The sequence below is a fragment of the Siphateles boraxobius genome, unplaced genomic scaffold (assembly GCF_051911475.1).
Source record: "Siphateles boraxobius isolate OS27281-9 unplaced genomic scaffold, OSU_SipBor_1 41, whole genome shotgun sequence".
In the NCBI taxonomy this organism is placed as follows: Eukaryota; Metazoa; Chordata; class Actinopteri; order Cypriniformes; family Leuciscidae; genus Siphateles; species Siphateles boraxobius.
In genome coordinates this window covers 10,705,051-10,727,985 of record NW_027509042.1, presented here as the reverse complement: position 1 = coordinate 10,727,985, position 22,935 = coordinate 10,705,051, and the positions used below count along the sequence as shown (strand labels likewise).

At 36.9% G+C, this 22,935-nt stretch overlaps 3 protein-coding genes across 14 annotated transcripts in view; 1 reads left to right on the top strand and 2 right to left on the bottom strand.

Annotated features, from left to right (window-relative positions):
• The window catches only part of itpr1a (inositol 1,4,5-trisphosphate receptor, type 1a), a 35,593-nt gene extending 28,697 nt beyond the window's left edge, over positions 1-6,896 (top strand). For all 11 annotated transcript variants that reach the window (XM_077198336.1, XM_077198333.1, XM_077198337.1 and 8 more), the window contains 14 exons: positions 18-113; positions 270-398; positions 902-997; positions 1,100-1,292; positions 1,627-1,749; positions 1,858-2,033; positions 2,182-2,346; positions 2,604-2,793; positions 3,003-3,092; positions 3,328-3,440; positions 3,522-3,687; positions 3,796-3,956; positions 5,148-5,309; positions 5,451-6,896. In XM_077198336.1, coding sequence (XP_077054451.1) covers positions 18-113; positions 270-398; positions 902-997; positions 1,100-1,292; positions 1,627-1,749; positions 1,858-2,033; positions 2,182-2,346; positions 2,604-2,793; positions 3,003-3,092; positions 3,328-3,440; positions 3,522-3,687; positions 3,796-3,956; positions 5,148-5,309; positions 5,451-5,537 — 1,947 coding nt within the window. In that variant the 3' untranslated portion in view covers positions 5,538-6,896. The remainder of the gene's footprint in view (positions 1-17; positions 114-269; positions 399-901; positions 998-1,099; positions 1,293-1,626; positions 1,750-1,857; positions 2,034-2,181; positions 2,347-2,603; positions 2,794-3,002; positions 3,093-3,327; positions 3,441-3,521; positions 3,688-3,795; positions 3,957-5,147; positions 5,310-5,450) is intronic.
• Positions 6,897-7,034: 138 nt separating this feature from the next.
• pfkfb4b (6-phosphofructo-2-kinase/fructose-2,6-biphosphatase 4b) lies at positions 7,035-14,811 on the bottom strand. Its single transcript, XM_077198338.1, has 14 exons — positions 14,564-14,811; positions 11,416-11,532; positions 11,228-11,324; positions 11,042-11,108; positions 10,531-10,605; positions 10,327-10,383; positions 10,018-10,139; positions 9,697-9,904; positions 9,459-9,605; positions 9,277-9,381; positions 9,063-9,192; positions 8,920-8,982; positions 8,344-8,408; positions 7,035-8,251 (listed from the first exon to the last, which is right to left on the bottom strand). The coding sequence occupies exons 1-14, from the start codon at positions 14,682-14,684 to the stop codon at positions 8,192-8,194; spliced, it is 1,434 nt and encodes a 477-aa protein (XP_077054453.1). The 5' UTR covers positions 14,685-14,811; the 3' UTR covers positions 7,035-8,191.
• A 4,436-nt stretch (positions 14,812-19,247) lies between these two features.
• On the bottom strand, positions 19,248-22,820 carry LOC143706432 (uncharacterized). Of its 2 annotated transcripts, none has more exons than XM_077198324.1 (8): positions 22,714-22,820; positions 21,864-21,995; positions 20,904-20,993; positions 20,564-20,651; positions 20,371-20,470; positions 19,815-20,115; positions 19,677-19,725; positions 19,248-19,596 (listed from the first exon to the last, which is right to left on the bottom strand). In XM_077198324.1, exons 1-8 carry the CDS (start codon positions 22,789-22,791, stop codon positions 19,556-19,558), a joined length of 879 nt encoding a protein of 292 aa, XP_077054439.1. In that variant the 5' UTR covers positions 22,792-22,820; the 3' UTR covers positions 19,248-19,555. The 2 variants fall into 2 exon arrangements, with proteins under 2 accessions (XP_077054439.1, XP_077054440.1); XM_077198325.1 differs by having other exon boundaries at positions 20,904-20,990; positions 22,714-22,819.
• Between the last annotated feature and the right edge of the window lie 115 nt (positions 22,821-22,935).

The window sequence follows — 22,935 nt, the reverse complement described above, 5'->3', positions numbered from 1 at the left end:
TCTATCTTTTTTCTTAGAATAATGCATCTAAGCTACTGCTGGCCATCATGGAGAGCCGTCACGACAGTGAGAACGCAGAAAGAATTCTGTACAACATGAGACCAAAAGAACTAGTGAGTATGTTAGTAATTATCAAGAATATCCTGCTTCACTCATTGCCTTAACTATATCTCGGAGTCATTGAATAAAGACAGATAGTAAACCATAAACATTAACATTCTTTGGAAACAACATTTGCACAACTCCAGCTGTGTGTGTTCATGTTCAAGGTGGAGGTGATGAAAATGGCCTACCAGCAGGGGGAGACAGAGTTTGAGGATGAGGATCAGGAGAACGGAGAGGATCATGCGGCGTCACCACGCAATGTTGGACACAACATCTATATCCTTGCACATCAGGTACACACACACACACTCCTATACATATGAACAAAAATAACTTTTTCCACATCTGCAAATGTAGGTTATAAGGAGAACATTTGCTGACCATAAATATTTTTCTAGCTGTGAAACTGTATTTTGCAATATATGGTAAATTTTTCATGATCTACATGTGTGCATTTTAAGACATTTGAAGGCCAAAAAAAAAAGGATAACAGTAGGTCAACAACCATGTCAATGGGCAGAAGCATGAATAATTTGTTCTTAAACATGAGAATCAGGTGAACGAGTGTTAGACTGCTGAGGCAGCTCAGACGAGAAGTCGGTAGTCTAGGCATTGTGCATAATCCTTGCAGCACCAGATTTAATATCAGGCAGTTATTTCACAACTTTAATAATATACACCTCGAAAAAACCTCAATGGTGGGTACGGCCCTGACCATTATTCCAAATGGCGTATCTCTTTATCTAAGAGCACTTCTTTCGATCAGTAGTGTGATCTGATTAACCTGCCATTTCAGCTGTCACGTCACAATAAGGAGTTGCAAATACTACTGAAACCAGGTGGGGAGGACCAGGCCCTGGAGTATTACACGAAACACACCTCACAGATAGAGGTAAAACACTCAAATGCTTCTAACATAAAATCTTGATATGCATGTTGTTTATTGTTTTTAAATTCTCGTCTTTGCATGTGCTCTTTTATGTTTTATACACAGATAGTCCGCCAAGATCGCACTATGGAACAGATTGTGTTTCCCGTACCCAATATCTGTTCTTTTCTGACAAATGAATCCAAGCTGCGTGTGTACTATGGTACAGAGAGAGATGAACAGGGCAGTAAAATAAATGACTTCTTCCTTCACGCTGACGACCTCTTCAATGAAATGAGGTGGCAGAAAAAACTAAGAGGTAAATGTGTGTTAGTTTGTTTGCTTGGTCATTCTGTGGTGTTTGAAAATGGTTTAATTCAGCCCTCTTCTGTTTTATATAAGTGTTAGATATACATTCACTTTAACCATTCTTATTAGTTGCGAAATTGGTAGCACTTTACAGTAAGGTTTCGTTAGTTAACTTGAACTAACATTAGCAATGGGAAAAAGTTTGAGTTTTTTGTATCGTCTTTTTTTAATGTTTTACATTAACTTTTTTCATAATTATGACAATAAAAAAAGATACTTGAGTCATTCTGAGTCATTTTCTATATCGTAATTTCTGAATTTCATCCCTTTCATTTTGTTTTTAGCACAGCCAGTTTTGTACTGGTGTAGCCGGAACATGTCTTTCTGGAGTAATGTGTCTTTTAACCTGGCTGTTCTCATTAATCTGTTGGTGGCGTTCTTCTACCCTCTGGACGGAATGAACGAAAGTGAGCTCTCTTTATAATGTCCTCCTCACGATTCAGCCTTTCTTTCCACAATATCCCTGACCTGTGTTTGAAGATTTACACCTTACACGTGGTGTGTGCGTATTTCAGGTTCACTGGATCCTTCTCTTTCTCTGTTGCTGTGGGTGTGTTTGTTGGGCTCATTGAGTTTTGTGTTGATGTCACCGAGGCCGAACGCAGTGCGAGTCCTGGTCATCTCCACTGTTCTGCAGCTGGGGTTCTCAGTGGGCCTGCAGCATATGCTGACACTCCTGGGAGCTTTTAATGTACGATCACAAACACACATGGGAGGGCTTTATTTCGAGTGGATACAATATACATTCATACACTGTACACACAGTTTCTTTAAAAAATCAAATTACAGTCTTACGTGTCAGCCTTTAATGACACTGACCTAATTTGGTGTATGCACAGGTTTGTAATAAGATAGTGTTCATGCTGAGCTTTGTGGGAAACCGTGGGACGTTTACCCGTGGTTACTGGGTGATGGTGATGGATAAAGAGTTCCTGTTTCATCTGTTGTACCTTCTCATCTGCACTCTTGGCCTTTTTGGACACGTCTTCTTTTACAGTCTACTGGTCTGTCTGAAAATCTTATCACATTGTTAAATAAAATAAAGGAACAAATGAATAAATACATATAATTTAAAAAATATAAGATTTTTTTTTTTTTTTTTTTTAAGAATATAATCATATATGTTATATATATTATATATATATAATGAATAGTGACCTATTTTCATGATGTATTTAATAATTTAGTATAGAATCAATTCATTGTACAAAATGTACTTCATTAATGTTAATTAATTGTACTTCTGTATGTGTGTGTGTAGTTGTTTGACCTGGTGAACAGGGAAGAGACTCTTTTGAACGTTATCAAGAGTGTGACACGAAACGGTCGCTCTATTGTCCTGACAGCTGTCCTGGGTCTGATCCTGGTCTACCTCTTCTCTATTGTTGGATATATGTTCTTTAAGGATGACTTTATCCTGGAGGTGAACCGCATCCCCAACAGCACTCTGGGTAACATTCTCTCACACACACACACACACACACACACACACACACACACACACACACACACACACACACACACACACACACACACACACACACACACACACACACACACACACACACACACACACACACACACACACACACACACACACACACTGTTCATACTGGTGGTTTTGTAAATCTTTTCTGTTGTATTTGAATGTGTGTGTCAGAGGAGGGAGTAAATTTGGCTGCTGGTTTCGTGTCTGAGGGGGTCTGCAATGTAAAAAATGGGTCCTGTGTGCCTGCGGAAGTGGAGGAGGGTGAGCAGTGAAATTCATCCATACTAGGGCTATCAATTGGTTAAAATGTTTAAACCTTAAAAAAAAAAAATGAATGTATAAAAATGACACTTAAAATTGCCAGCTCTAATCCAGTTATTTTAATCATGTCATCCAATCATTTAAATATTAACTTATCCCTTTTAGGCAATATTTTGTGCATCAGTCGTACGCTGACAGTGAGTGGAAATAGTGCCTTTACATTGTGTGTTTATAGATGATGTAGAGCGAGCGTGTGATTCTCTGTGGATGTGTATGATCACTGTACTGAGTCACGGTCTTAGGAGTGGTGGTGGAGTTGGAGATGTTCTGCGCAAGCCATCCAAAGAGGTACGCACAAAAATATACTTACAGTGATAGTTCATTTTTCCTAATAAAAACTTGAATCGAAACCTGTGTGTGTGGTTCCAGGAGCATCTGTTCGCTGCACGTGTCGTGTATGATCTTCTGTTCTTCTTCCTGGTGATCATCATTGTGTTGAATCTCATCTTTGGTGTCATCATTGATACGTTTGCTGACCTGAGAAGTGAGAAGCAGAGAAAAGAAGAGATCCTCAAGACCACATGTTTCATCTGCGGTAAGATGAAATGCAAATCCTTTCAATAATCAGTTATACTTAAACATATAAGTGCCTTTACATGTGACTGGGAATTTATTTTTGGTTCACTTTCTTGTTCACCCACAGGTCTGGAGAGAGATAAGTTTGATAATAAAACGGTGACATTTGAGGAGCACATAAAGGAAGAGCACAACCTGTGGCATTACCTGTTCTTCATTGTGCTGGTGCGGGTCAAGGACTCCACTGAATACACAGGCCCTGAGAGCTACGTCGCTCAGATGATCAAGGTTAGAGCATCCATGGTGACGACTGTCTATTTTGAAATTATCTTGAGGCTTTTACGAGAAAACGTTTTGATATTTTTGTGTGCGATCTGATACTAATCAAGCTGAAGCATATTTCACCTCAAAATCAAAAAAAAAAAAAAAAAATATATATATATATATATATATATATATACATAGTTGTTCAGTCATGAAACTCTTCCGAGCAGCTGATTGGTTCTCTTCAAGCTTACCGCTTTGGCTAATAGATCTGTTTGTTTTGTCTACATAACCTGTTTATTTCCATGCCAAACCAACTCCATGGGAATTTTCCTAGCCCTCCACCTTTCCCAGCACCACCCGCCTAGATCCGCTAGGCAGTTCTCCCTGCTTTCCTTGCAGCAGCTTGCATTCTATTCACAATATTTATGTGCATGTTTTAGCAGTAGCCTTCACTCATGCAGCAGCAGTGTACCAGATCTAGTCCGCCAAGACTGTATTTTCCATTCTTATCAATAAATGTTGTTTAAATCTATTTCAAGAGTGGTCATGATTGAATAAATATATATATGTATATATATATATATATATATATATATATATATATATATAATTTGACATTGACATTGAAGCAAATACCTGAATAGCTCTCATTAACCTACTGTAATGTGAAAAGTGTATATTATTGTTATTATTATTATTAGTAGTAGTAGATTTATATATCATCATGGTAGTACTGGTGTTTGTTGAATTAATTTATTTTTACACTGATTAGAATTACAAAATCATTATATCTGGGCAGTCTGATTTTTATTATGCTTTTTACATGGATGAGAATCATCGTAAATAACTTAAAATTACTGCAAAGATACTGCATTAATATAATGAGGATAATATTTATTTTCACATTACAGAAATGGGGGAAGGAAGATGAAGCAAGTGTATAGGACCATCAAAAAAAGTTGTTCTAAAAATTATATGAACTTAAAATCTAATATATATATATATATATAAATATATATACAAATAAATTCTAATTTAAATATAATTTTACATTGGAATGTGTGTATAATTATAGTAACTTTTAAATATATTAACTTTATATATATATAAAGAAAGAGAGAGAGAGAGAGAAATTAAACCGCCATGGCAGCTAAATAAAACCATAAAGCATTTAATGTTTATCGGTGCATGACCTCTTTAACCCCCATTCAGGAACACAATTTGGACTGGTTTCCTCGTATGAGGGCCATGTCTCTGGTCAGCAGTGATGGAGAGGGTGAACAGAATGAACTACGCAATCTGCAGGAGAAACTAGAGTCCACAATGAGGTTGGTCTCCAACCTGACCAATCAGCTCACAGAGCTCAAAGAGCAGGTGAGTGTGCGACTTGTTTAATAAAGGTGTGCGAGTACACACTATAAATTCTTAGAAAGTTATTCATAAGCTGTCAACTTGTGGTGTGTACATCTAAATTAATTGTTTTGTTTGAACTCCTCCTTGTGTGTCAATCTTCAGATGACTGAGCAGAGGAAACACAAGCAACGGATTGGTCTGCTGGGAAACCCCGCCCACCTCAATATCAACCCACAGCAGCCGGCATGAGAGGCGGAGCCTGAGGTCTGACTGACATAATGGAAGCACAAGTCAAGAATATATGTGGGCATAGTGTCGCAGCCTTAAAGGGGTGGCTCAGGATTTGGGACATCGGACCTCATTTCCAAGTTTGCCTGGGTGTTGTTTATCAGTGGAGACGGTTTTAAAAAATTCATCCAGTCCTTCCAGTTGCATAGTTCGCCGGTGCTAGGCTAGCGCGAGTCCACGGTATCTGCTAGCCTGCCATTAAAAAAAGTTTTACCCACTCCACAGTACACTAAAAGCAAATAAATTATAACGCCAGACTATCCATGTAAATGTCTGTTTAGAGAATAATGTTCAAACGAAATCAAACTACCCTTTCATCACATTGCAATAGTTATACTTTGTTCCTTGTATTTATTAGCAGCGCATAGTTATATTAAGTTACCTAGGCAACCGAGAGAGCCGGTCCACATGAAAATCACGCAATTGTATTTACCTGCCGCTGACACTCATCACTACAGAAGCAGAGTACATCACCATGTTGCCAATTCCTTCATTTACAATGTTTCAGTATCGTTGTTCAAGGCTACTACTAGCTAGCTAGACGTCCCGACTGTTGTGCGCTTCTGTTCTGTGTTTTCTTTTCGGCGCAGTACTACTAACCGGAGCAAAGTAAAATTCCGCCGCTGTTTAGAAACTAGTTCCTGTAAATGTAATGTGATCATTGAGATGCAAGAGTAGTTTGATTTCTAACGTTATTCTCTCAACGGACATTTACATGGATAGTCTGGTGTTATAATTTATTTGCTTTTGGTGTACTGTGGAGTGGGTAAAACTGTTTTTAATGGCAGGCTAGCAGATACCGTTGACTCGCGCTAGCCTAGTACCGGCGAACTATGCAACTGGAAGGACTGGATGAAAATTTTTGAAAACTGTCTCCGATAAGGTACACCCAGGCAAACATGGAAATGAGGTCCGATGTCCAAAATCCTGAACCACCCCTTTAAAAGCATGTTATATTGTCTTAGTATGGACTCTAACATGGTCATGAAGTCATACTTGGATCTGTACAATTAAAGGAGTTGAATCGTGATATTTTGGTCCTCATTGCTGTATGAGGTGGTATATTAATATTTTAAGCACTTACATGATCACAAGAATCTTTGCAGGATGCTTTCACAGAATGGTTCTCAGAATTATGTCCCTCTGGTTTTCTTCGCACCTTTTTATCAAAATGGATTCAGTTTGAGATTAATATAATGTGTGAAATTTTTGTATATTTTTTCCTGTATATTTTTGTTATTTCTCTCTTTTAGAATTTCTATTACTGTGATTGATTGACATCCATATGGAATGTTTAATAAACACCTACACTGATTAAAATCTTTTTAGACAAGTTTCTAGTAAGTAACGTAACAATGATTGAGACTAATTGGCTTTAAAAGTTGGGTTCACTTTTATGGAACATGTCTGCTATGAAGATTCAAAAATAAGTAAATTCAGCAGAACTTGGAGACAATATTACATAACAGAATGATTTAATGAGAAAATGTGACATCGTGCATCAAATTTGAGAACCATGAGCTTCAAGCACATTAGCATATTCAGCCCTACTGATCACAGCGACCCGCAGGACAGAATAAATCAGAATCACAGAGCTCTTCACATTTAGTTCTCAGATGTGCTCTTCAAATTATAGATAAAGAAAAAAATAGTCCTGGTAATAAGCATGACAATAATTGAGATGACCACATTTGAATAACTTTATCTCCTTAAACACTAGCCTGTAGAGTAAAAAAAGAAAAAGAAAAAAGATTTAAGGACAAATCAATTTCAAATATATAGTTGAGATTTAAGAAATAGTTTTTCGTCCAAAAATAAAGAAAATTATAAGAATGCTTGAGTAAAAATGTAAACATTATATTTTGCTTTTGCAGAAAATGTAACAGAGGTAATATATTTGAAAAATTCTTGCTACATTGAGCATTTTAAAAAAATGCTCATCACAAGTCTGATAGGAGCTGCAACATCCCGGTGGTTGCAGCATCCCAGAGGTTACAACACTGTACAAAGTAAAGTTCATGTGCGCTGATAAATCGGCAGTCATTTTTTTTTAAACCAAGTTAGTATTCTATTTTTATGAATAGCATTTAGTGTTAAATGAAAGCCAAATCACTTAATTGAAACTCCAGTGTGTGAATGACTGAGATGTAAATTGTTGCTTAAAGAAATGTGAAGCCAGAAAGAAAATCAAAAAACAAAAACATTAAACAGTCATTATGTGAAGACACACACACACACACCTGCACTGATCATTTAGTCCCACATACACAACAAAACGTTAATGATTCTAGCAAAAATCTTAAGTAGAAATGTATAGAAACAATACTTGCATCTCATTCAAATCTGTTCTGAGCCAGTCTCAAATGCAAGCAGACCTACACGTGTGAACGCACACTCACACCCCAACACTAGGGTTATTAAATCAATAACTGGATTCCAGTCACCTATGTGGCAATTGAGAAGAGAGAAAATACATCTTGTTGCTCATCTTCAGGACTCAAAACTGACTTTTCCCCACTGTTTTCAAACACAAAGAAACCAATAAGAGGAGTCACGTAAAAAGGATGGAAGAGCATGATGGAGTGTTGCTGATGAACAGGATGTGATGTCATAGTTCAATAGTGGGCCGGAACAGTGAGAAGAGCCTCTTCTGCCAGACGGGAGATGTCCACATTCTGTCACCGTCAAAGAATGGATTTTTAATTCAGGTTCAAAAACCAACAGAATTAATATTTATACATGTAAAATGACTGTCTGGTTTTCTTACCTCAGGTTTGTCTCTGTGAGTGTTCACTGCTTCTACATTAAGATAGATTGACTCCACTTTACAGCCTAGTGCAGGAGAGAATCTAGGTTACATTAAAGTACATTTCAAGAAGTCATGTTTCCAGGTAATTAAATGAACTCTTCAACAAATAAAGACACCAGGGAGAAATGCTGCCTCAAGGATTCTGCAAATTTCTCAATGCATCTTTGAACTACACCTCATCACCTCTCATGGAGAGTCAAGGTCGTCTTAAACGTACAGTAAGCCCATTCTTTTTTTTAAACTTAATTTTGGACTCACATAAAGCTGAGTTCAGAAGAATAGAAATTAAAGAAAATGTTTGTCTGAAAACATTTCTTGTTAAGGTTTATATTTTTTTTGTGCCCAGTATGGAACATTAATGTCCTTTATCAGAAATTATTAATAATAAATAATTCATTTGTTTTAATGTGCATGGCTAGGTACATATGAGATATTGAGATTATAATCTCAAATTTCATTTTTGGGTGAAGATACAAGAATATGCTGTTTACATGCACAGTAAATGTCTGTCTGTGAGAGAGAAGAGTCTCTCACCATAAGCCACAGGAGTAAGCTTCAGGACTGTGTGTAGAGGACATTTCAAATACGGAAGCTCTCCTGAAGGCAAATAAAAAGGTTAAAGATCATAACAATATGAAAATGTTCCATTCACCACAATCATGTTCCCATCTACACACCTGCACTCTTGTCCAAGAAGTAGGCAAGTAGACAACGCATAACAGCCTGATGACAAATAACCAAAACATTCTCCTGACGTTCAAGCTCCATAATGACGGGCTCCAACCTCTGTACCAGATCCTCATAAGACTGTAATGAGAGAGAATGTTACATTTTCTCAGATTTAATACGAATTTTTTTCTAATTGATTGTAAATCTAGCTTTTCAACACACCTCTCCTTTAGGGTAGCGGTACCGATATTTGTCCTGGTCTCTGAGGGCGAACTCCAGAGGAAAATGTTCCTGGATCTCCTCATACATCATCTCCTCACACACGCCCTTCACACACACTGAACGTCACTGACTTGGTACTTTTAAATGCGATTACAAGGAGAACATCTTCGTATAACACTTACAGCATCAATCTCATTGAGCGCATTCCATTGTTCATACGGTACACCTAACGCTTCAGCGGTCTGAATGGTCCGCTTCATCTGACTCGTCCACACCTTGAGATCCTTTATATTCTGATCCTGAATAAACCTCCCTAGACCCTGAGCAAACTGAGACATACGAGAAACAGAAAGAGAGTGGTCATTTGGATTCACCATATCTAGTAGACATTCTTTCACAGACACATATACCATAACGCACCTCTTTACCACGGGGCGACAGGCCTGAATCCCCTCCGATACGACCTCTGACGTTAAGGTCACTCTCTCCATGGCGACAGAGATAAATGGAGCGTGGTGTGATGTGGATGTTCATCAGATAATAAACGATTCTGCTCTGAATGTGGTCGAGCACGCGGTTCACCAAATACCGCTGACCCACGTCCATTATCTTAATGTATGACAACTCTCTGTAAGAAAATACACAACATTTAAGAAACAGAACACAAACTGCATAAATAATATGATGTTGTATTTACTGTATTTCTCAGAAAGAGGGAACCAATGAAATTGGATTTCTGACCTGTCTAGGTTTTCATCCAGTGGCTGGTAATTGTTTTCATAGCATTTGATCCTCTTCATAAAGTCCTGGATGGCTTCTTCAGTGTTACGGTCAGTGTAGTCAGGACTTCCCAACTTCACCTGCTGTTCTCCAACACACAAAAAGAAGAGAAATGAATGCTAAGATAATTTAATAAAAAATGACTAATGTATTGAGGAAAAATGCTGGAGATTTTTTAGATTAAAAAAAAATAAATCATCCAATCCCTGATTAAAATCACTGGAATATTACAACTTTAAATCATTCGTCAGTATTTAATCACTGCCTTACCACAATGTTCTCTGCAATAACTTTGGGGTCTTCACACAAAGACTCAACAAAAAACACCTATAGGAAAAAACAGAGACTTGAAGATAAAAACTAGTGAGAGTAAAACAGTAAAAATTAATAAATAACACTGTTGTGATTCAGCCTTCTACAAAATAATACCAAAGGTTTATGAATTTCACATGACTGCGCAACATGGTGTTTTACCTTATAGCCATTTTGTTCTGCAAATCTCATGATGGTGGCCCTCCGTTCTCTTGTTGTGTTCGTAGCATCAAACACCTGAAAAATCAACACGCTTATAAATACGTTTTTTTTTGTTCTAGAAAATCTTATTTTCTTATTCTATATTATTAAAGTTCTTATTCTCACCAAGGCTGCATTTATTTGATCAAACCCCATAATATCATAATACTTTGAAATAGTTTTACCATTCAAAATAACTGTTTTCTATTTATATTTTAGAAGGTAATTTGTGAAGGTGTCACGCAATCCTTCAGAAATCATACTATGGTAATTTGCTGCTCAAATAACATTTCTGATTATTATCAATGTTGTGATACAGATTATTTGATTAATAGAAACAGCATTTATTTGAAATAGAAATCTTAACATTATAAATGTTTTATGGTCACTTTTGATCAAACTGAATGTGTCCTTGCTGAATAAATGTATTAATTTCTTTCTAAAAAAAGTAAATAAAAAAAAATCTACTCACAGCAACCTGGCCTCCCTCAACACTGAGGTAGTGTCTGACATCATTGAGTGCTGTCGAAGCACACTGCCTGAAAACCATAAAAAAAGAAAAAGAAAAATCATATGACAACACAAAACGCACAACAATAGCAAAATAATAAAAACAAGTATCCACAAACAAAACATACTAAAACATGCTGAATCTTACTTTCTTATCTTCAGCCCTTCCTCATTATCAGGACTAAAGAATTCAAAGCTCTTGTAGATTTTCACACATTCCCTCCTATACTGTCCCACATTGAATTCTGCAACAACAACAAAAATACAGATTTATTGGCTGTTAACTTAATGTTTAATTGTTCAAAAGTATGTGAGCATTGTGGATCATTACCATACCTTTTGTTGGTACACCAATCCAGTTGAGGTAGCGTGTGAGTTTTTTAGAGATATAGGTTTTTCCTCTCGCTGGCAAGCCCACAGTCACAATGAGAGTAGGACAGTTGGTCATGCATACTGCCAAAGACAGAGAAAGAGAATAAAAATGCACCAGTAAATATCAACTGTTATGTGTAAAGCAGAAAAGAGAGTGAATTCTGTCTTTGCTTCATTTTCAGTAAGTATAAAAAATCTGACAGCTAACCATGCATACAGATTATTGTTGGTCAGGGTAACAGACTTGAAGCGTCTCTGCAACTTCTGAAAGAATCTTTATTTGTTTATGTTTTGATGTTCAAAAATCTATTCTGATTATTGGGAAATAGTCTTTCGAAACATTGTTCTCATTGCCTTTATACTTTTTACATTGACCAAATTCAACCCAAATATTGACATGCAAAATTATTTCTGCAGAATTATATCAATTTATGGGCAGGAGGACTGAATCTTTTGATTTATATACACAATGTAACAAACTTAAATTCTACCTCTGTTTTAATGCATTTGCTTCAATCCTCCTGATACTTATTTGACTTATAAGATATTTTATTTCCTGAACTCATTACTCATAGTTATCAATCTCTTCTCAATATCTGCGGATTTCTCTTGAATCCTCACAAACTGAGAGATCATGTGCACGGTGTGCTTTATTTTCTGCTGACTAGTTAAATAGGAAACATACTGAGACTGTTCAGCATCAGATTGTGCTGCATTTACAGCTTATTCAACCAGGTTCATAGAGTTCAAAAAAAATCTGCTAATTAGATGAAAATCAGCATATAATTAAGTAAAACCAGACAGGTGAAAATCGTCTTTATGAGCAGCATTCGCTCAGCAAACCTGCTCTTTAAAAGGCTATAAACTTCCTCTTAAAATCCTCTATGGCAGCAGCTTCGGTGCCACAGTGATCTGGGGGAGAAAAACAAAAAAACCTCAACTGCAGCTTGGTTACTTTTTGCCCATTTTAAGCGCAACCGGCCCCCAAGGAATTTAAAGGACATCCCTTAAGTCAAACCACAATCCTGATTTAACAGCCACACAGGGCGGGACAGCATGAGACAAGAAAATACAATTTCCACTATGAAATAATTTTCAAATTCCAAAAATACTTCCAAAAGGATCATTATCAAAGCCACAAATTGCTGAGATTGCTTTGATTACAGAGCAAGAGGTGTAGAATCTTAAATAACAAAATATACAATTGTATCCCAGTAGCCAAGAAAACTGCAAGACTGTAAAGAATTTTTACCTTCTGTTTATCAAAAATGGCAAAAACTAGGGCACATTCTCTCGTGATGTTTATCATCAGAGTGACAGTGAGCTGATCATCTGAGACCCGGGGCCTGTACCATGATGGTACTTGAACAAACTCAGGGTTACAGGATTAGTTTCGAGTTGACAAAACCAAACCAATCCAACCAGGCTTTGTTAGTAGTACCATGATGCTGATCATCAATTGTCAACTCAGGCTTTGATCCTGAGTTTAGGTGTGACATCAGTAGCGAACAGCCAATCACATACTGAGAAAGAGTGAAACGGCGGCACGATTTACTTCTCTCTTCTGCAGAATATTACGAGATTGAAAAATATTAAGAATTTAAACAAATTAACACGGCAAGAAGAAAATAGCTGTCTATGAAACAACAACTAAAAGAAAATTTCTTGCTATATCAGTGCAAGTAAAAGTTGTTAAGTTAGTTTATACATTTGATAAAGGTATAAGAGAATTGAACATTTAAGGTCACATAGTCATTTTATAGCTTTATCTATTGATTATTTAAGCGTATTTATATTACCTTTTATATATTTATTCCTAATAATAATTGATAAACTAAAATTGTAAATGTGTGATCGATTAATAATTACATAAATAATATCTAAATCATACAAAAAATGTATTCTAAATAAGCGTTACTAAAAGCAGGACGATTTTGTCTGTAAAAATCATTTGCTATCTAGTGATCTATAATTTGGAGTGCCTTTATCGCATTCGCATCATACATGTGTCACTTTGCTCACAGCTGATTTATGGTCCAAATTCGGTTTGCAACCTCTTACCTGGAACATAACCTGCCCAGGACCAAGTTAGCCGTGGAGCGTTAGTTACTATGGCGATGAACACTGCTAAAAGCCAAACCCCTTTCATGGTGCCTAAAACCCAGGATTGGCGCAAACTAAACTGAAACATACCTGGCTAGCCACCTAAACCGGCTTTATGGTATAGGCCCCCGCTGCTGTTCCGTGTTCACACGCTGCACACATGAGCCGCGAATGTTGATACACCATTGACCAATCAGAGACAGTCTACAGTCAGGGTTCAGCCAATAGAACACCAGAAACGCAAAACAATGCACGCAGCCATTGTACCGGTCCGGTGCAGAAAAACATGCCCGCGTTGTACTTGTATCTCACATTACAGGATATTCAGCTGATATGCTCATGATGCCGTGTTGATACTGATATATGAAGTAAATAAGCAAATAGAGGGAGGGGCTGCGGAGCTGATAGTGATACAGCACTTTAAACTTGTGATGCTTTGGACACATGTTATTCTCAGACACACAGACTAATACCAGACACCGCGAGGAAAATACTGGAGCACATTGTAGTACTAAGACTGGAGCTTCAAGATAACTTACTGTACTTTATCTAACCGGCAGATTTTGGTGCATCCTGATTGCACAATTCCCGTATTATTGTGCTGCGCCTACTTAAAGGTCTCACTGGGTTTACTTACAGTATGGTGCTTCATCTTTAAATGCAAGGCTACCAAGTACAATTGGAATATTATTCGAAGAAATTACCTGATAATTAAATCAATTAGATAACAAACAAGCACATATTGTGAGAATGTTTCTAAATACTGAACATGCACCATTACTTCCGCACCGGGAGCATTTTACTCAACTCCAATGGTAACGTAACTTTAACATAAACCCCATATATTTTCCCCAAACCTAAAAGACACATCACATGAGCCCTGTGTACGTTTTTGTTAAATATAAAAAGGATTGTACAATTACACATAAAGCGAACAGATATACATAACCACATTGTCTCTGATCATTTAGTGAATAGCTGGTATTTGAAGAAAGCTAAATAACGTTACCTCTCTTTTGAGAAATGTGTTTTTCCGGCAGCCCGTTCTTGCATGGCATCCATATTTTCCGCAGTGGGTTTTGAGTAAGCTCTCTGGGAATCGCCATGATAATATCTTCGTTTGAACTCATCCTGGCTGTATTATCATGACCCGGTTCTTCTCTGATCGCTGTTACTGAGCGGACTGGCTGAGCCGTTCACGGTGGGCTGTGTGTACATGTCATATCGGCTGAGCGTTATCAATGACAGACTTACCGTAATACCAACAAAAAACGCGCAACTGCTACAAAAAAGTTTCATAATCAGGCAGACGATGTGCATAAACACAGCCACTACTTTTGGGTTAAAATTAAATCAATATAGATATAGGTTTTATCTGATTTTAGAAAAAGTATAAACAGTTAAACAAATTAGCTGAAAACTTGTAAGACTATATGTATTTCATGCAACTGGCCAGTAATATATGAATAAAACGTATTATTTTAAGTCGGATAATCAATATTTTTTTATGAGAACGAAAAAATCCCCTGACAATTTAACATGATGACTAACATGATTTTTATTTTTGCTGAATATAACGCAAAAAAGCATAAAAGGCTACCTGGCGTAATATCTTAAAACGACAAGTTTTAAGTAAAACCAGTTTACAATAGTCGTTGGTTATTATTAGTACAGGGTTAGAGGGTACACATGTGGTAAAAATTACACAATTTACAGTAGAAATAACACAATGTATCTCGTGTGTTAAAATCTACCGTAAAACTACTCAATGATGTGGGCAAACAAACAAAAAACTAAACAGGAAGGCAAACAAAATGCAAGTCAAGTGATTGCAGAACTTTGGTGGAAAACAGCTCTGCTGCTGTGCACATGAATTGCACATGGGTCGTGAATGATGATGTGTCTTTGTCCAATCAAAGCCCCTTTGACAGAAATGAGTCGACCAATAGAATATCAAAAACACTGCACGAGGAGGCGTGCGGCGTGACGGGCGCAGGATGGTAAATATCTACAAGACTTGAACATTCTGTTCTTTTTCGCCACCAAACCCGTAAGTAATATTACTAAGAACTTTCCCCTATATATATATATATATATATATATATATATATATATATATATATATATATATATAGTACAGTATACAGTATACAGTATATATAATATATATATACTGAAAGTACAGGTTCATTATTGGAAACATAAATATTGTGGACAGTAATGTAATCTTTCCTGCTGAAAAAAACAACAACAAAAACATAAGCTAAAGTCAGCCTAAAGCTGGTTAGCTGGTGTTTCAGCCTGGTCATCATAGCTGGTTTAGCAGCTGGTTTTAGAGGGGGATAAGAAAAAGAGCACCATCCTCTCTTTAAAAGCTTTTTTTGTGCATAGTTTTGAGAAATAGTGTAGTATCAAGTACGGAAACTGATTTTAGACCATCAGCAATATTTTTGGCTGGTCATAAACTACATCAGTTTATATAGATTTACTAAAAAATAATCATACATGGCCTATACATACATTAATATTAGCTAATATGCATAAGAATTTATAATACAATGAAATTAGCTACACTTCAAGTCAAAGTCAAATAATAGCCTAATAAGTCATCAAAATAATGCAACAACACAAACCAAAGTATTTTTAGTGACCAATAAAAGTTAAACTTATCTTATTTTAGCTAGCCAATCAACCAACTTTTGCTTTTTTAAACATTTCCATGTGTGCTGGTCACTTGTTGGCTGCTTTTCATTTATTATCCAGTCCAACTCATCCATTAAATTGTTTTTAACCATTTTAGTATAAGCCTGTACATCAAAAGGTCAGTTGTGTCTAAACTTAGACTAGTAGAGTATTTATTGTTAGTGGGTTTTGCAGGTGCTGCAGAGGGATATCCCGCGGATGGGATATACTTTACAGAAAATGGTTCAACAAAACAGCAGGATAATAGGGCCATCTTGTGGTTGAATGATGAATCACACTTGTGTAAAATATGTAGGCCTAAAGTGAATTCAAGATTTTTCTAAAATATATACAGGCTATAATTTGTCTTAATTATACTTTTAAAAAAAACTATCCAAATATATATATATATTTTTTTTTTAACTAGATGGCAAAGACACAAAACAGGTGATGTAGAATGAAAGGGAGGGGGGGAAAGGCAAGTGTCCAGTCAGCGGGTGAAGAGGACTAATCTCCTTAGACAGGTGGAAAACAAGCAAGCTGCTCAGATACTCAGACACTCACATACTTTCCACCTGAGATCTGTGTGTGGTTATCAAAGACTATTTTTTATTCCACAGAAAGATCCACAGAAAGATGAAAAAGATAAAGAAATATAGTTTGTAAAATAATATTTATATTAGTATAGAATAATGATGTTTATAAAATGTTTTCCGCCATTATAGACACAGTGTAGGCTACAGCACAATTTCACCATCCAGCCAGTTTTTTTTAAAAAGACATCACTATTAAATTCTCTAATTTGAGAAAATGTTATGTTTCCTTAAATGTTTTAATATTCTATCGCAATCCCTGCCTGTTAATATTGAGTTTATTAAACGAGCATTGTGCATTTGTTTTTCAAAAATAGTCTTTCCCTTTCCCTTTCCTCTAGATGTCAACCGCCCACATAGTAGCCTGTGACAAGTGACATCAGAGCCTTTTAAACTCAGAGACAGTTGAGAGTATTCTGTGTATGGGAGTGTGCTAAAACTGCATTAGGTGCAGCTAGTAATTTAGCAGACTTTGCACATATAACATGCAAATTCAATAGACATGGGAAAAAGACACGCTCACAAACGCAGTCACAAAACCCGAGTTAGACCAGAATCCTTGAATGGGATTGGAAGAATATCTGAACTTTCACACATGCAGATAAACAGAAATACAATACATAACCAGGCACATGTGTATTTTGATCTAAGAACGCGTCACAATCACATACAATTCTCCTCATTCTAACCATGATTCTAACATAGCCTAATGCAGTTAGCAGTAATGCACAATTCCAGAGGGTCAACTTAAAATCAAGAACCCAAGGGCAAAATGTGACGATAATGCTGCCATTGATCAATCAGTGATGTGAAGAAATCTCAAAGCTGATACTTTATCAGTCACTATCACACAGAACATTATACATTTTGTGCTGTCATTGTCCTCTCAGCTCTAGTAAAACTTTATTTATTCATTCTACGTAAATGAAGTAAAGTCACTATGATAAATAGTATCCAAAAATTATTTGGAGAGTTAAGCTACACCTAAAAATGTATGAATGTCATACACCACCCAAAAATTTAAATTCTGTCATCATTAAAGCTCCCGTCGGCAACAATTTTTTGATCATATTCAGTGAAATCGACACTATAATCCGACAGAAAAACATAAATAAAGTGGTTTTAGAAAAAAGACCGAGCTTCTAACTCCACCTGGAGCGTGTTATTTGTTTTGGAAAAATCCACCCGTCCCGGATCATCGGGTCCAATCAGCGCAGGGGGGTGAGAGATCTGACTGTCAATCACAGGTCGTGCACACGCCACCCCTCGCGCACGTTACAATCACATGCACACGCCTGAAGTTCGCCAGTAATGAAGAGTGATGGCGGAAAAGATTCCAATTCCCCGTTAACCTCAAGAGTTAGGAGGTCAAAAACAACACAGGAAAAGAGAACACCTGCTGAAAATAAAGAAGTAAAGAAAGAAAGTGCGTAAATAAACCAGGATCAACATCGGATCGGCATTTGAAAGGTGGAGAGATTTACGTGATTTAATTGGGTTCAAGCTGGACGCAGCTAGAGCTTGCAACATTTCTTCTCCAAAGGTAATTGTGCTTTATCAACCAGTTACTTTATTTCTTAGTGTTATAGTAATTCCACAGGTAATTGTGCTTTATCAACCAGTACCTTTATTTCTTAGTGTTATGTTAGTTATCTAAGTATGTTTGCCCTAATGTGTTGGTATGGATAGCTAACGTTAGCACTTGTTGGGCAGGTTCGTTTGTTTGTACTGAAATCCGTGTGAATGTAACGTTAGGTGGATAAACATGTCCAGATGAAGGGATAAAGTTCGGCTTTTAGGAAGAATCAATGCTAATCTATCTTTCTTACGAGAGTAAGAACAGTAGTAAAGCTACTGTTATTGTATGTGCTATCTTACTAGCTCTGATATATAAGCAGTAGAAAAATGTACAATGACCATGTCTGCCACATACAGCAATAATAGCGTTTCAGACAGACGATGGTGTTTATTTACGTTTAATTGGTGGGTAATCCATTTCGTAACAATCTACTCCAAAATGACAAAACAACAATAACAAAATACTTCATGGTGTTGATGGATGCTGATGAGACGGGCGCGTTCACAGAAAATCTGGTGCACTGGCACTGACGAGCACGAAGCCACGAACTCGGTGGGAGGGTATTCGTTGATAGTGGGGGAGGGGCATGAGAGTTGTAAACATTCAAAATTTTGCCTAAGTCCACTCAATCTGCAGACTTGCCGACTGGAGCTTTAACTACTGTCGCACCAAACCTGCATGACTTCTATGAAACACAAAAGATATTTTAAAGAATATTGGGAAGTGGGAACCAAACAACATTAGAGCCCATTGAATAGACAAAAATGGACATTTCCTAACTTTTTAAAAGTTCCACAGTAGAAAGTCATATAACACAAGTAAACATTTCAAGCAAAACATTTCACGAAAAGGAATTTATTTAGGTTTTAAATTCTAAAACAATGGACAAAATAAAGACTTAAGTATTTAGACACTTTGTAGTTGTCTTTAGTTCAGAAACTGTTCGGGGCCACTGTTATGTTTTTAGTAGATTTGATTACTTGACTGCATAATTTTCATAAAAAAACAACCACATTGTGGTGCAGAGATTCCTATCATATAAAGATATATATTCAATGTGTAAGTGTTCGGAGGGAATAGTGGGATAACATGATCAGATCCTTCTTTTGCTGTCATAAAGTCTCTTATGATGGAGAGGATGGTGGTTTTACAGGTAATCGTCATAGCCAGATTCATCCTCGATGCCAGCTGTGAATATATAGAAACATGTCTGTCATATTTAGTAGTCCTTAAGGAGAAAACAAATTAGATTTAGACAGAGGAGTTACCATTATAATGAAAAGTTTGCTTCATTCCAGCTGAGGAGTGATCTTTAACCTACAACAAACACATTTTGATATGAAAATGATACGAAACAGGTATTTACATACATTTCGGTATTTTGTACAGTATATGAGCACACTTACAGCTGAACTTAGAGGGGTTGTGGGAGCCCGGTAAGATGGAGGGGGTGGAACCCCTGATGGAACAGCAATGGTGGAGTCAAAGTGTTGCATGCTAGAACTGCGATTCAACTTCAGCATGGCTGCCCTGGCATGAAGGGGGAGGGGTGGGAGGGGTCCTTTCCTCTGGGCGAGCGAGATCGACTCTTCATTAACGCTGGAGAGAGTCTGCGATGAGTTATTTATTTGGCTGGACTTGCTCTCTGGAAATGTTGCATCTGCATCAAGATGGTGTGGAACTCTGAATGCACTTCTAAGAGAAAGCCTATACGGCCAGAATCAGAACCCAAATATTCTACACTGAAAAACAATTCATGATTTACTTTGAAACAGTAGTCAGAAATTGCTAGTAAGTTTCACATTTACAAAGAAACAGTAAGTAACATAATTTCTTGCAAAAAATATTCCACTAATCTTTTTTTTATAACGTTGAAAAATCATGTTTTACGGTGTATATTTCACAATGTCGATTTCAGCACAGGGTCTAAGATTGCCTGTCTGAGTCTGTCTTGTTTCTCACCTCTTTTGCACTTCATGTCCTCTAAGACAATTGTCAAGCTTGTCTTTCCAATCAGAAACAGCCCCCACACTGTATCTGCGTGTAAGTCCCGAGTGAGATGCTGGAGAAGAGAGAAACAGCAGGTGTAATGGGGCTCGGATACACGTTGTTCTTTATTTGATGTGATTTGTGAGGAGTGTTCAGAGTGTCAGACCTTTGTTGTCACTGATCTGCTTCTGCATAGCAATGTAGAACTGCTTGGCCTCACCTTCATCCGCAAAGTTTATTCCTATCTGACACTCCTGCATGAACACGCACACGTTTGGTTGCCATCATGATGACGACTTTCCATTAACTTCTATTGTTCTGCTAACAATATTTCAAATACCCTAAGCCCCTAAACCTGAATGTTACACAAATCTTCTAGCAGTATTTTAAAAATCATGATTAAGGCATTTAGTTTAGTCAAAAACTGATGCATATAAACACGCTAGATACTCTGAACATTCTTAGAATTAGACTTGGAGTTGAAAAGCAATGCATTTGTCACTCACATCACCAGGAAAGGTGTGGAAATAAGGACACGTTTCTGAGTACTCAAATGGTGTATACAGCTCCTGTTCCCATTGCAGCTTGGCCTTCTGCTGAGAGAAAGAGAAAAACCATGGTCACACGGAATCTGAGTGACGAGTTGGTTCCATAAAAGTAGTAGCACCCCAATGAGAAATGGGCTAAACATCCAATGTAGAACCATTGCACAATGGATTGAAATGGAAATAGGGCAGACAATCAATAAAGAGATTTCTGGTGAAAAAAAGTGCAGAATTAATGAATGAAAAATGCATGCAAATAAGCCCGTAGAGTAGAATCAGTACAAGCAAGGGTCTTTATATTGGAAAAAGGTTGTTTATTTTTAAAATGTTCTTCACACTAAGAAAAAAAAAATATTTTAAGAACTGTTCACTGTAAGGTTCTTTGGCATCACTGTGAAAACCCATATTTTGAACCTTTATAAGAGAGTATATTATATATAATAATGTCAGAGTTATGAGATTTGTGAGAATGATGTGATGCAACATCAGTGTTAAATACATAAAAACACATTTCGTGTATTGGTATTTGTATAAAACCTTTAGAGAAATGTACACAAAATCACCTAATGTTTTAGTATTTAAAGGGATAGTTCACCCAAAAATTAAAATGTCGTCATCATTTACTCACCGTCAAGTTGTTCCAATGGGTACCATCGACTGTCTGGTTACAAACATTCTTCAAAATATATTCTTCTGTGTTCAGCAGAAGAAAGAAATTCATACAGGTTTGGAACAACTTGCCGGTGAGTAAATGATGACAAAATTTACATTTTTGGGTGAACTATCCCTTTAATATAAGACTTTATTGAAAAGATTTCAACTGTTGATTCCTATAATTTTTTTTAGAGGGAATTATTTTACCATTTGGGATAAACACACCGAGTGGGTGTAAGCTCTCTCTGTAATATCTGTTAGCCTCACCTTAAGACAGTAGAGTCTCATGAATGTTGAATGAATGGAGGTATCTTGCACCAGACATAAAACTCCAAAACTGTGACTTTTCCACTCCTTTTTCTCTGCAATTAGCAGCTGGACAACACCACATGCTAAAACCTGTAATGTACACAAACACACATATACATAAATATAGAGTGTGTCTCTAAATCTGCATGTTGAGTGCATATAAAGTACATATTCACAGACACACAATATCGTTTTAAAAATACAATTCAACCACAAGTATCCAGAAAGGTCCAGTTGCACCACAGCGGTCAGCAGTATAGTTGTGCCATGTCTTTTTGTCTGCATGTACAAATACGCAGTTTTGTCGAAATATGCTGTTTGCATAAGTTTGCATAGTTGAAAAACAATTGTATGAGGCAGCCCTGGCTTCTACGGCTCTACTTGTGAATTATTAAAATAACCACCTTGTGTTCTGTCTACAAACCAGAAAAACCAGTGATCAGTTAGGATCAGGATGTGTAAGGACAGCCGTAAAACATTATGAGCATTGCATGAAAGTTCCAGAAAAAGTGAAACAAATGCATGACCAATTGTTTTGATATTCCACTGGGTACTGTGGAGTTGGAATCTTCAGAATAAGAAACACTCACTTTCAAACATATACGGCACAGTAATGTGGGATGCAATACAGACCGTAAAAAACTGTTTCTTATATTCTGAATCATAGAATTACATTTTACACACACACACTATAGGCTAACAGTGAATTATGGGAATGCAATAACAGTAATTCCTGCACAATGTTTGGTTTCTTTTAGAAATATGATATTTTGATCAATTGATGTATAACAAAAAAAAGTGAACTCACACTGCAATCATGACAAAGTAAACTGCAGAGAAGGCCATTCTCACGAGTCGTCAGTAGTGGACTCAAAATCCGTGACATCTCTTCGTCCACTGTCTTTGACGTCTGTCTTCTACAGTGTGCCGTTTCTGTTTTTCTAAATTCACAGGTGTCCTGATCCATATCAAACAAATCACTCTGCTTTATACTTCCTAATGCAAATATCCTGACATCAGGAAAAACAAC